Raw genomic sequence first — 14,055 nt, forward strand, 5'->3', positions numbered from 1 at the left:
TGGTCAGTGTCACCATCCGTGTGCTTACTGTGATACAAAATCAGGAAAGCTTTTCTAGAATGAAGAGACAACAGGAAAATGGAAACTTCAAGATCCTTGAAATTACCATAATATATTTCATAATGTTAGCAAACAGGGCTCAGACTACCACTCTGACAGTCAAGGCCATGCCACATTAAAGCAGTCAAAATCGAAAATAGTCATTTGCTTGGAAAAGTAGCAGCAAAGTGTAGCAAAGAATACAGAAAGAACTTCCTCAACATGATGAAAGTATTTTAAAATGCAAACAAAGTTACGACATTAAAAACTAGAAAGAAGTTCTAAAACAGAATCACAAATACACAAGCTGGTAAGTAAAAGATGACATCTTGATCATGGCACAGCAATCTATCATGGCATAGCAATGATACTGAACTGGAAATAGCAAATGTGACCCTACCATAGAATCCTAGAATCGTTTCAGCTGAAAGAGACCTTTAAGATTGAGTTCAGCCTTTGTCCAAGCCCTATCAACCACTAGACCATTTCCCTAAGTCCAAAACCCTAGTACGCATCGTTTAGTGAAAGGACTGACATCAGAGTGACTGAGAAGGACATCCTGTGTCATTACACATACAGTATCATCCACATGTACAAAGAAGATTAACTCTCAACAAGTGCAGAAAGTAGGACTAGGAAGGATAATCTCCACAGTGCAGAGGCTTTCATATAAAAGCAGACTAAAACCTTAGTTGACAGTTTCCAAAAACCAAGGCTAACAGTGGACAGATCACCAACTGTAAAAACATCAGAAGGATGAACATCACTGAAAGAAAAAAAAAATTTAAGCCAAAGAATAATGACATCCATGAACAGACAGGTACAAATCTGCTGTGAATAGGTATTACAGCAGTATGGTTCAAAAAGTCTTAAAAACATCAGGTTGGGTTTTTTTAATCTCTTCTCATTAATTGTGAGACTGTGTTTAATAACGTTTTCATACTCTTATCAAAACTATGTTTGTGACAACAAAGGACTGGACTCAATTTCAGAGAAATCCTGTCCAACAGACAATGAAAGTAAGTTCTTTCCCAGCCTAGGAGACAGACACATTACGAACTGAAAACCAACAAGTTCCCAAAGGCTATCTATCAGCTCTGTTTAGGGAAGGACAAAAGTCATCTTCAAGAAAAGGATGCAACTTGTTTTTCTAAATAGTACAACTGCTTTTCTCTCCCTCTACCGTGCCCTGGTGATGTCTCATCTGGAATCCTGTGTCCAGTTCTGGGCTCCTCAGCTCAAGAGAGACAGAGAACTTCTGGAGAGAGTCCAGCACAGGGCCACCAAGATGATAAGGGGAATGGAACATCTTTCACATGAAGAAAGGCTGCAGGAACTGGGGCTGTTTAGTCTGGAGGAGACTGAGGGGAGATCTTATTAACAGTTACAAATATCTAAATGGTGGGTGTCAGGAGGTTGAGACATCCCTTTTTTCCATAGTAGCTAGCAACAGGACAAGGGGTAATGGGATGAAGCTGGAACACAAAAAGTTCCAATTAAATGTAAGAAAAAAACTATTTCACTGTGAGGGTGAGGGAGCAGTGGCACAGGCTGCCCAGGGTTGTGGAGTCTCCTTCCTTGGAGGTATTCAAGACCTGCCTGGACGTGTTCCTGTGCAACCTCATCTACATGACCTGCTTCTGCAGGGAGGTTGGACTGGATGATGTCTGGAGGTCCCTTCCAACCCCTACCATACTATGAATCTATGCTATGTTAATGAAAAAAAAAAAACCACCAAGGCATCTATAAAGCTCTACTTGCTAGGTCTGGGTACTTCTGCACAGAAATTTGGAAGTCACATGTTTCATAAGCAATCCTATTTCAATAGCAAGTACAGATTTTAAACTTAGTCAAGCTAGGGAAAAAACAAAAATACTCTCAAATGTGCACAGAGCAAGACAGACCTGAACACTGAAAATTGCTATTATGCCTCTCTCTCAAATGACCAATTCAAAGTCTTGCATTGTCCCCTTTGTGGGCTTCAAATCAAGAAGTCATTATCTATGGATTCTCCACAGTACATTGGAAGAAATTCTATACTAAATTGGTCTCAAACTATTTTAAACAACTGCTCTCCAACATGGCTAAGCTGCTCTCCATTTTTGAACAATTGTGGAGCACAGGTGGGTTGCCTGAGGACTGGAAAAAGGCCATTGTTGCTCCTAAATGGGCAAAAAGGTGAACCTGGGAAACTACAGGCCAATCAGCATCACCTCCATCCCTGGAAAGGTGATGGAACAACTCATCCTGAATGTTATCACTGAACATACGAAGGAAAAGATAGTTATCAGGAGGAAGCAACATGGACTCACCAAGGGGAAATCCTGTTTGACCAACCTGATAGCCTTCTATGAGGGCATAACCGGCTGGCGAGATGAGGGGAGAGCAGCAGATGTCACCTACCTTGACTTCAGCAAGGCTTTTGACACTGTCTCCCATAACATCTTCATCAGAACGCTCAGACAGTGTGGCTTGGATGAGTGGGTGGTGAGGTGGATTGAGAACTGACTGAATGACAGAGCCCAGAGGGTGGGGATCAATGGCACAGAACCAAGCTGGAGGCCTGTGGCCAGTGGAGTTCCACAGGGATTGGTTCTGGGGCCAGTCTTGTTCAACATCTTCATCAACAACCTGGATGAGGGGACAGAGTGTACCCTCAGCAAGTTGGCTGATGACACCAACCTGGGAGGACTGGCTGATTCCCCAGAAGGCTGTGCTGCCATTCAGTGGGATCTCGACCAGCTTGAGAATTGGACAGAGAGGAACCTCATGAAGTTCAACAAGGACAAGTGCAGAATCCTGCATCTGGGAAGGAACAATCCCATGCACCAGTACGGGCTGGGGATTGACCTGCTGGAAAGCAGCTCAGCAGAGAGAGACCTGGGAGTCCTGGTTGATAATGAACTGAACATGAGTCAGCAATATGCCCTCATGACCAAGAAGGCCAATGGCATCCTGGGATGCATCAAGAAGAGTGTGGCCAGTAAGTCAAGGGAGGTTCTGCTCCCTGTCTACCCTGCCCTGGTGAGGTTTCATCTGGAGTACTATGGCCAGTTCTGGGCTCCCCAGCAAAAAAGAGACAGAGAACTTATGGAGAGAGTCCAGTGGAGGGCTACAAAGATGACCAAGGGAGTAGAACACCTTTCTTATGAGAGAAGGTCTGGGGCTGTTTAGCCTACAGAAGACTCAGGAAGGATCCCATTAACACAAGTACTTGTAATGTCAAGAGAATGAGGCAGTACTTTTTTTCTGTTGTCTCCAGCGACAGGACAAGGGGTAACGGACAAAAGCCGGAATACAAAAAGTTCCACTGAAACATAAGGAAAAACTTTCCTGTTTAGGTGAGTGAGTCCTGGCACAGGCTCCACAGGGAGAGTGTAGAATCTCCTTTTCTGGAGTTTTTCAAAGCCTGCTTGGATGCGTTCTGGTGTGACTTGACCAAAGTGAACCTGCTTTAGCAGGGGATTGGACTACATGATTTCTAGAGGTCCCTTCCAATCCAGACCATTCTACAATTCTATGATTTGAAACACCACACAAATCTGTAAGATGCCACAATCCACACTGAAATTAAGTCCAGTGCTGGGGAATCATATTTACTCCACTCTTAAGTAACAAAGCAGCTATATCTGATTGCATGTAAGATTTAAATGTACTAAATAGTTTGAAGTAATTTTGTAAAAATGGAAACTTTGGCTTTAAATGTGCATACCATAACCAGGCAGTAACTTTAAAGAGCTACGCCTGCAACAATTCCTGGTAAGTACAAGAAAGTACTGCAAGCTGTGAATCAACACAAGATGAAACATAGTGTGATTCTGACCACTCTATTGCCTGGCTTTGTGAGAAAGAATGAGGATGCTTTTACGGATCAAAACACTGGAGTCTGGCTGTACAAAAACACAGTATGCTGTGAGACACCCGAGAAGGGCTGAATTCACATTCCTAGAACCACACAGCCCAGAACCTTCAATGACAATTAACTGAGCAGTTCACTGAGATGGTGTTTTAGGCAATCATTACATCAGTGAGGAATCACTGGTCACTTATTATTAGCAAGATGCTTCTGCAACCCGAGGGTCTAAAAACCCAGGGGAAAGGCTTGTTGGTTTGTTTGGTTTGGTTTTTAAGTTGAAGAGGAAAACAAAGGTCATACAAAAAAAGTCCTCTAAAATACAGTTTATGTTCAGGTTAAGAATGTAAAATGATTTTCACTGTAGTTTAAGAACTCTAGTTAAGCTGGAGACTTCTTACAAAACCAATTTTTTATATTGTGTGTCCTAAAGTGAAAGATTATCACTCATAATTACAACCTGATTATTGTATGGCAGGTAACACTCCACATGATTCAACTGATTACCTGCCTGGCAGTCCCCTAATGTTTACCTTTGCCTTCAAGCAGTTTCTACAGGACCTATTTCACAGATATCATTTATTTAATGAAGTCTGTTTATGGAATAAAACAATGCAATTTTCATGTGACAAGATACTTCCTTGTTCAGTTTCTCCTCTTAAGCATTGCATATACTTTCAAGTAAAGAATTTATCAGTAGCCAGGAAAGATGTAGAAAAACATTCATCTGTATTCAACAACTTTGAGAAATATGATTGGATAAACACATTTATTCCTTCAGGATAAACTCCAACTTTCATTTGAGTAAATACTCATTGAAGTTGCAAGAAAATTTGAAGAAGAATGTTTATGTTCTCTAAGCTAAAGTGATAAAGTTTAGGAGGATAGATAGTGTTAAAAACATCTACAACACTAATATCTTTCCTAAGTGTCACACATGTCTTTTTTTTCACCAAAGCACTACCCAGAAGTTCATGTAAACAGAAAGATAAGCCAGTCAAGGAACAAAGATATAAAGACAATGATATTATAATAAGCCCTAACACAGACTCCATAGAGAAGTTTAATGAACACTACATATTTATATTCTAATGCATAAACTTTAAAAAAAAATCTGTGCTCAAAATAAGTTATACTCTGATAAACAAGGCAAGTCTTAGTAAATAAATACATCATGATTTCATTACATGCCCTTAAAACACAAGGTGAAAACAAAAAGCTAAAGCACGCACCCCTTCCTTAAATTATTCCGTCTCCCAGTTCAACTACATTGAATATGCCAAATCATCAAGCAATGGCAGTTTCTTTACCTCCCTGAAACGTCAGACAACTTAATTAAACCATAAAGAAAAAAAAAACCCCAAAAAAATCCCCAACCAAACCTAGCAATTCACTTGGTTCATTATTAGACTGTTGCAATAAAGATCAAAAAGCTATGAAATATTTTTCTTTAAGACATAATTACCTTTTTCACAGACATTCTTGGTTTCAGTCGACTGCTCTGAGCCCTGGTGTACATATCCATGATTTTACCACTCTTAGTATTCAATGAAAGAAGTCAGCTCAAAAATACCTACAAAAAACATTTATACTTGATTATCATATTATGTTTCCTTATTAAGTTTGTTTAGATTTTGATAACACAAGTAGACAAAACAAGAACCAATAAACACAATTAGAAAGCACTTTAAAACTGAGACTAAACAGCACACCATCCATACTGACCATTGCATTTAAAAAATGTACTGCCTTAACGATTTTTAAAACAACAAATGAAATGTAAAACACACACCTTAGAGTTAGTTCCAACATTTCTCTTTAACTAGATTTGAAGGCTGCATTGGCAGGGGACATGACATCATTACATACAATATTATTTTATTATCACTGATACTCTGGTGAAGTTCCCCAGCAGATTCCTGTACCATACAAAGTATGGGAACTACTCTCCCCACAATCCCAGGAGGAAAATGTACTACCTATTCACTCAACCAACCGGCTATTTATTTCTATTAACTCTAAGTCCTACAGAAAACCCAAATGACTCCTGTTTAGGCTGACATGTAGCAACAATCTTGTTCTTTGGCACTGCTCTGGGCAGTCCTGCCTGCTGGCCAAATACAGGGGACCAAATACTACCATTATTACTTCACCAAAGTAGGTCAAGAGTTTCTGCTCAAGTCAGGTACCCTTATTAAGCTCAAGTCTAATTCTAACAACAAGAACAAAACAACAAGGAATGAAATCAAGACAAGATTTTCAAGTTTCTCCTTTTTACTCAGCAGCAATACAAAGAAACAGAATAATCTAGTTTCATTCATCTCCACATTCCCAAAACAAGGCCATAAATATAGGGTATTAGTAAAGACAGAAAGCACATTCTGGGCTTTTAAGTCCTACAGAAGTTTCAATACTTCATCTCTTCCCGTGGTCACACAATTTGGCCAGGAAAAAAGACTCCTAGATCACTCAAAATAAATCAGGTAAGGATCAAATGCATGTAAAATGACTGCAAATTAATAAACAAACATCAAGATATGAGAGTATGTACCTGCTTTGAACGATCAGTTTTCTTGATCTGTTTTACTTTTTCTAAAGATGAACTTGCCAGATTCTTAATTAAAAGTAAATAATAGGTAAATAAGCTGCAAAATTTTAGTCTCTGAAGCACAATATCTATCCTAATTGGATATCTGAAGTTCAGAAAATTAAGACGACGATGTGAAGAAGCTAGCTGCATGTTAGATTATAAATAAATATTACAAATACAAATAAAAAGCTCAAATCATAGAATCACAGAATGGGGGTTGGAAGGGACCTTTAGAGATCATCTAGTCCAACCCCCCTGCAGAAGCAGGGTCACCTAGATCAGGTCACATAGGAACATGTACAGGCAGGTCTTGAAGACCTCCAAGAAGGGAGACTCCACAACCCCTCTGGGCAGCCTGTGCCACTGCTCCACCACCCTCACAGTGAAATAGTTTTTTCTTAAGTGGAACTTTTTGTGTTCCAGCTTCATCCCATTACTCCTTGTCCTGTTGCTAGCTACTATAGAAAACAAAGGGATGCCTCAACCTCCTGACAACCAACAATTAAATATTTGTAAATGTTAATGAGATCCCCCCTCAGTCTCAACCAGACTAAACAGCCCCAGTTCCCACAGCCTTTCTTCCTATAAAAGATGTTCCAGTCCCCTGATCATCTTGGTGGCCCTGCGCTGGACTCTCTCCAGCAGTTCCCTGTCCCTCTTGGGCTGAGCAGCCTAGAACTGGACACGGTACTCCAGATGAGGCCTCACCAGGGCAGAGTAGACAGGGTGCAGAACCTCCCTTGACCTGCTGGTCACACTCTTCTGGATGCATCCCAGCATGCCATTGGCCTTCTTGGCCACGAGGGCATATTGCTGGCACATGTTCAGTTTATTATCAACCAGGATTCCCAGGTCTCTTTCTGCAGAGCTGCTCTCCAGCAGATCAATCCCCAGTCTGTACTGGTGCATGGGATTGTTCTTCCCCAGGTTCAGGACTCTGCACTGGTCCTTGTTGAACCTCATGAGGTTCCTCTCTGTCCAACTCTCAAGCTGGTCGAGATCCCACTGAATGGCAGCACAGCCTTCTGGGGAATCAGCCAGTCCTCCCAGTTTGGTGTCATCAGCCAACTTGCTGAGGGTACACTCTGTCCCCTCATCCAGGTTGTTGATGAAGATGTTGAACAAGACTGGCCCCAGAACCGAACCCTGTGGAACTCCACTGGTCACAGGCCTCCAGCTTGGTTCTGTGCCATTGATCCCCACCCTCTGGGCTCTGTCATTCAGTCAGTTCTCAATCCACCTCACCATCCACTCATCCAAGCCACACTGCCTGATCTTTTTGATGAGGATGTTGTGGGAGACAGTGTCAAAAGCCTTGCTGAAGTCAAGGTAGATGACATCCTCTGCTCTCCCCTCATCTCGCCAGCCGGTTATGCCCTCATAGAAGGCTATCAGGTTGGTCAAACAGGATTTCCCCTTGGTGAATCCATGTTGCTTCTCCCTGATAACCATCTTTTCCTTCATATGTTCAGTGATAACATTCAGGATGAGTTGTTCCATCACCTTTCCAAGGATAGAGGTGAGGCTGACTGGCCTGTAGTTCCCCAAGTCATCCTTCTTGCCCCTTTTGAAGACTGATGTGACATTGGCCTTTTTCCATTCCTCAGGCACCTCACCTGTCCTCCATGATTGTTCAAAAATGACAGAGAGCAGTTTAGCAACCACATCAGTCAGCTCCCTCAGAATTCTTGGATGCATCTCATCAGGTCACATTAACTTATGAGCATTAAGTTCGCCCAACAAGTCTTTCACTTCTTGCTCATCCACCAAGGAAAGTCCTCTGTTGTCCAGACCATTCTGCTACCCTTGCTGGACTGGGCTTCCCAAGGGCTGACCTTGGCTGTAAAGACTGAAGCAAAGTAGCATTCAGTATTTCAGCCTTCTCTGTGTCCTCTGTTACCAGGGCACCCTCTGTGTTCAGCAGTGGGCCCACATTCCCTCTCATCATCTTTTTGCTGCTGATATATCTGAAAAAAAGCCCTTATTTTCCTTTACTTTCTTGGTCTGGTTTAATTTAGTCTTCCTGGTTGCACCTCTGCATGCTCTGGCAATGTTCCTGTAGTCTTCCCAAGAAAATAGAGCCTTTTTCCACCCCTCATAGATGTTTGCTTTCTCCCTGAGTTGTCCCAGCAGATTTCTGTAAACTTCTGTGGATGGAAGACTAAAAAACATGATGATGCCTCTGTTGAGACTCGTGGGGTTTTTTTAAAAAAAGTCTTTAACAATGACAAGCAGGAAAAATAAATTCATCTCAGTAGTCCCTACCAGTCTGTCTTAACTGGCTAATCCAGTCTGTTCATCTAATCCTATCAGGGAAATGCATCCTTGTCCTAACAGCCATCTACGGGAAGAGCTAGTTTCTCACACAGGGTCAAGGCAACTACTTGAGCTCTACATTTTTGGACTGATCCCTCCTTGCAGCAATTTCAACAAAGCCCAGCACAGTAAAATCATGGACACTATAATCATGCTGTGTCCCAGAGTACTCAGGTACAGTAGTCTACAGTTATACTGTCTTCAGGCAGTGGGTTAATTGTTTTCCTGTAGTACCAGCTGGTAAACTCTGGAGAGAGTTACACAGCCACCTGCAGCATCACCCATCTCATGAAACCAATGATCTTGTACATCACAGTACAAAGACTCTGCAAGATGCTGAACAGAAACTGTACTGGTTTATCAACATAACCATGTAACTATTTTGTCTTCTCTGAATCCTATCCTTTCATAATTGAATTATACTGGTTCTCCCCACCACCTATAGCATCTCAGCTCTCCACCATCCATGTTGGAGAAATCGACTTCTCCAACATAGCAACAAAACCTCAACGTGTTCTTTTTAGTACACAAAATCATTATTCATTTTCAAAACAACAGTGGTCCAATCACCTGAGAAGTACCCAAACTTTATAACTAACTGGAGAGGATGTGAAAGCAGTGACAAACACAACAGTCCGGGAATAGTTCCTTTCTGCTGCAAACAACATCCACCATTTAGAATTATTTCTACTTCTACATATAGTACTTGATTATTGAATATAACTTCTTCCTACTGTAAACCCAAAATAAGAAGGAACGGCAAGAATACCAGATGCAAGAGGAAAAGGACTTTCCTGTTACCAAATAACTATCAGTAGACACCCAAAAAGAAAAAAAGAGAAAAAAATTGGCTGTGCAAGTAACTGATAAATACCCACACTAACTTTAACCATCTTTACCTTTATAGCAAGTTTGATCACCTTAAACATGTGCAGCATGAGTAACAAACAGGAGCAACAGGCCATGCCAAGGCACATGGAGGACAGGGAGGTGACTCAGGACAGCCAGCATGACTTCACCAAGGGCCTGTCTGATCAATCTGGAGGTCCATAACCTACTGTTATGGAGTGACTATATCAGTGGACAAGGGAAGAGCTATGGATGATGTCTATCAGTACTTTCACAAGCCTTTCACAAGGTCCCTGATGACATCTTTCTCTATATATTGGAGAGATATGGACTCAATGGGTGGAATGTTCAGTGGATGAGGAATTGGTCAGATGGTCACATCCAGAGGGTACTGGTGAATAGCTCAATGAATATCTGGATAGATATCAGTGACAAGTGGCGTCCCTCAGGTCCATATCATGACTAGTTTAACACCTTAATCGAGGACATAACACAGTAGGATCAAGCATGCCCTCAGCAAGTTTCCAAACAGCACCAAGCTGAGTGGTGTGGCTGATGCCCAAGAGAGAAGGACCTGGACAAGCTCAAAAAGTGGGGCTACGTGAACCTCATGAGGTTCAACATGACCAAGTGCAAGGTCCTGCACCTGGGTCGGGAAAACTCCTGAATCAATACAGGCTGGGGGACAAAGGGATGGAGAGCTGGTGAGTTGTTGGCCCTGTTGAGGTGTGCTTGGTGTGTGAAAGGCTGGACATGAGCCATCAACATGTGCACACAGTCCAGAAAGTCAACCCTATCCTGGGCTGCATCCAAAGCAGCGCGACCAGCACATTAAAGGAGGACATTCTGTCCCTTTGCTCCGTGCTGATGAGACTCCACTTGCAAGTACTGCATCCACCTCTGGGGTCTGCAGCACAGGGGAGATTTGAAGCTGTTGGCGCACGTCCAAAGGAGGGACAGGAAAATGGTCAGAGGGCTAGAGAGCCTCTCCTACTAATACAGGCTGAGGGAGCTGAGGTTGTTCACCCTGGAGAAGGCTCCAGGGAGCTTAGGGCAATATAACATGAATTTTGACATGGATTTGATCTGTGTATGAATTTATCCTATGCCTAAATTTATTAAAAGTCAGGGTCCAGTCAGAGTCATTAGGTGACAGAATGGAAGAAAACGTATCTTGCTTCTGTGAAGTGCAAATGTGTTTTGTAAACCTCTAAAATGACCACAGGGGCATGTATGTACATGTACACTCCTAAGTTACAAGGCACACAAGGATATGATGAATTTGAACGATATGGGCAATAAATTCAAACTGTATGTAATATGTTCCTATTAAATTAAATTTCCAATAAAATATTATAGACAATGACAACACTACATCTACAATTACGTTCTAAATCAGTATTTTTTTGCTGTAGCACTGAAAAAAAATAGAAAAGACATCTTCTCTTAATATTTGTCTTCTGCACAATGGCCCAGAGCAGCCAAAAGAACTTTGCTGATGATTTGCAAAACTCAGGTTTAATGAAATATTGAGCTTTGAAAAATTCATTTCAAATACGAAATTTAAAAACACCTTAACAAAAAAGCCCAACATGCATCCTTTTATAATCTGTGTAAAACAATTTCTGTTGAAAAACAAATTAAGCCCAAAAGCAGGCAGAATAGTTTAATGGCTCCTTCTCTATTTCTCATTTCTAATGATTTACCACTTTCACTAATTGGGTTGGCAGTCTTGAAAAAAGTCCATTTATAAAATAGCAAGCTGTCTTGACCACAGTCGCATCCACACTAAGAAACAAGCGAGAGGAGGAGGGGGGTTAAGGGTGTGTGTGAAATATATCATTGTTGGTCAGCATTAAAAACAGTTATGAAAGGTTGGATCTTCTTTTTCTCATTTCTAATTGTTTTAGATTGGATTTTTCTCACATAGAAGCATGACAGGAATATCAAACTTCACCAATTTCAAGTCCATCTCAAAAAATCATCATTCCCTACCACCTCGCAAGTCCTCAGTCTGTTTTCTCAAATACATCCTGGGGAAAAAGAAGCATTACTCTATGTACCAGAAATACCCATTAGTCTAGATTTTGTGGTTTGTGTAATTATCTGTTTCTGTACTTCATTGCATTGTGTATTTTGTACATAACACAACTAAATCACTTAAGTTGGGAGGGCATTATTTTCTAAGCTGTATCATTTCCTCAAGTGATCTTATTTCCCTTAGAGAAAATGTCACCAGAAAACATCTTGTTTAGGAGGTACTTTTGGGTTCGCTTGTTGGGGTTTTTTTTAAGAATATATCAAACCAAATAATTAACAGAAAGTCATAATCTAATCTACTTAATTATTTTTCAATAATTTTCCACCACCACACTTCAACTGCCACTAGATTTTAAAGAATCCCTGAAGAAAACGAAATTACATGACATCAATCAAGATGGCATAATTCAATTACCACGCCTCAAAAATCACTTGGCTTGCTGATTAAGAAATGCCCCATGACAAATGGGACCAACATTACTTAAAAACACTTAATTTCTCAAGAATTAATTACTTGTTGTTTGTATCTATCACTAAGACTAACTACAATTCTGAAATAAACTTGCAAATGTAATGCAACGTAAGACTCTTCCTGAGTGTAACAAGGACAAATTAAGTGCATTGTGTTATCATTTAGTATCACTGATCTTTTACAAATAAAACTTTGTAGTTTTGCCCTCCCTATCTCACTCTGGCAATGTCCAGGCCTCCAATAAGATAGCTGTAATACTGAATTTACAGTTCATAGCCTTTCCCCCCAACCACTCCCAATTAGATATTGGGGGGGAAACCGGAGAAATGCACTTCAGTTGTACTAAAGAGCGCCCCTCAAAAGAGCTAAGAAAGCAAACGAGCCTATTCCTCCTCCTCCTCCCTTCACGGAGAAAAGAAATTGGGACGAGAATTCGGGGAGGGAGGAGGAGGAGATACTGTTGGAAGCGAAATGTTGAGAATGAGGTGAACTTATTTAACCCGGGTGCACAAACCACAGGCCAACAAACGGAGGAAGTAAAGCGACCTTATGTATCCTCCGTCCATCAACCACACCACCACAAGCAGCAGTCAGCCTCCAGCACAGGCTGCAGACAGCCCCAGCCGTGGAAGACATCGCACTCCCCACCCGAGCACTCCACCGGCAGGCCTCCGGCGCAGGCCGCCGCGCCTACCGCGGGGCTCTCCGGGAAGGAAGGAAGGAGGGAGGGAGGATGATGCTGGGAGGACCACCCCCGCTCCGAGGGTCCCGGGGGCCAAAGTGCTGCCTTCCCACGCTCCTCACGTTCCCCCCAGCTCCGTGCTGAGCTAGAAGGGCTTCCAGCGCGGCGTGGCCCCCACCACGGCCCGCCCTCCTTCCCTCCCTTCCCAGGTGTGTGGGCGGGGGCGCGGCCGCCCCGCAGGGCCAGTGCAGCGGCGAGCGGCCCCGGGCCACACGGAGCCCAACGGGGGAGGCGCTAGCAACGCCTCCTCCCCGCGGGGAAGGGCGGCGGGGGATGCTCTACCCCTCCTCCGCCCCCTCGGGAGCGAGGCCACCTGTGGCAGCCAGCCCCGCCTGACAGGCCGAGAAGCTGCGTCCCGCCCTCAGCGTAGCCCTCAGCCCTGCGCGGGACGGTTAGCGGCGGGGCCCTAGCCCCTACACCAACAGGATAGTGCGGGCTGGCTGGGGCGGGGGGCGAGGGAGAAAGCGAGCGCCCCGTACCTGACCGACTCCTCAGCAGCCGGCACGCGCAGCCATGCCACCGCCACACGCAACGAAGCCAGCGCCGGCCACGAGCCCGGCCACGAGCCCGGCCCCGGCTCGCCGCCGTCTCCGCCGCGGCGCAGCGCAGCGCCCCTCGGCCGCCCCGCCCCCGGCGCGCACCTCCGCTCTCGCGACGCTTCCCACCAGCGCTGCCCCCGCCGCACGCAGCCTCACGCGCCTCCGGGGGCGGGAGGCCGCCACGGGGCCGCGGGGCCTCATTGGCTGCAAGCGGAGCCCGCCCCGGGAGGGCGGGGCCGCGCCGCCCCTGCTGCTTGCTGGCGCGCACCGCAGGGGTCGCGTGCGCCGGCCGGGGCCGTGGCGGGGGTAGGAGTGTGGCGCACCCGCCTCCCTCCCTCCCTCCCTCCCGCGTGGCCCTGAGAGGGACAGTCCTGGCGGTTATCCCCAGGCCCCTCTGCCAGAGCGGCCGTAGCGAGGCAGGAGCGAACCCCTCCCGCAGCACACCGGCCGGGGAGCCCCTCCGCCAGTCCCGCTCGCTCCCACCCACCACAGCCGCGACAGGGTCGGCACGGTCAGGGCTCGGCTCCGCTCTGCTGCGCGCAGTGTGGTGCAGAGGTTGGCACTGGTGCACACGGCTTTTGCCAGCCCCTGGGGAGGCTGAGTGCATGCGAGGTC

At 44.4% G+C, this 14,055-nt stretch overlaps 1 protein-coding gene across 5 annotated transcripts in view; it reads right to left on the minus strand.

The window, feature by feature from the left end:
* The window catches only part of AKAP11 (A-kinase anchoring protein 11), a 46,185-nt gene extending 32,694 nt beyond the window's left edge, over positions 1 to 13,491 (minus strand). For all 5 annotated transcript variants that reach the window (XM_061995093.1, XM_061995107.1, XM_061995100.1 and 2 more), the window contains exons 1-2: positions 13,381 to 13,491; positions 5,358 to 5,465 (exon numbers count right to left, since the gene is read on the minus strand). In XM_061995093.1, the coding sequence (XP_061851077.1) occupies positions 5,358 to 5,417 (60 nt within the window). In that variant the 5' untranslated portion in view covers positions 5,418 to 5,465; positions 13,381 to 13,491. The remainder of the gene's footprint in view (positions 1 to 5,357; positions 5,466 to 13,380) is intronic.
* Positions 13,492 to 14,055: the final 564 nt, after the last annotated feature.

This window comes from Colius striatus, chromosome 1 (genome assembly GCF_028858725.1).
Source record: "Colius striatus isolate bColStr4 chromosome 1, bColStr4.1.hap1, whole genome shotgun sequence".
In the NCBI taxonomy this organism is placed as follows: domain Eukaryota; kingdom Metazoa; phylum Chordata; class Aves; order Coliiformes; family Coliidae; genus Colius; species Colius striatus.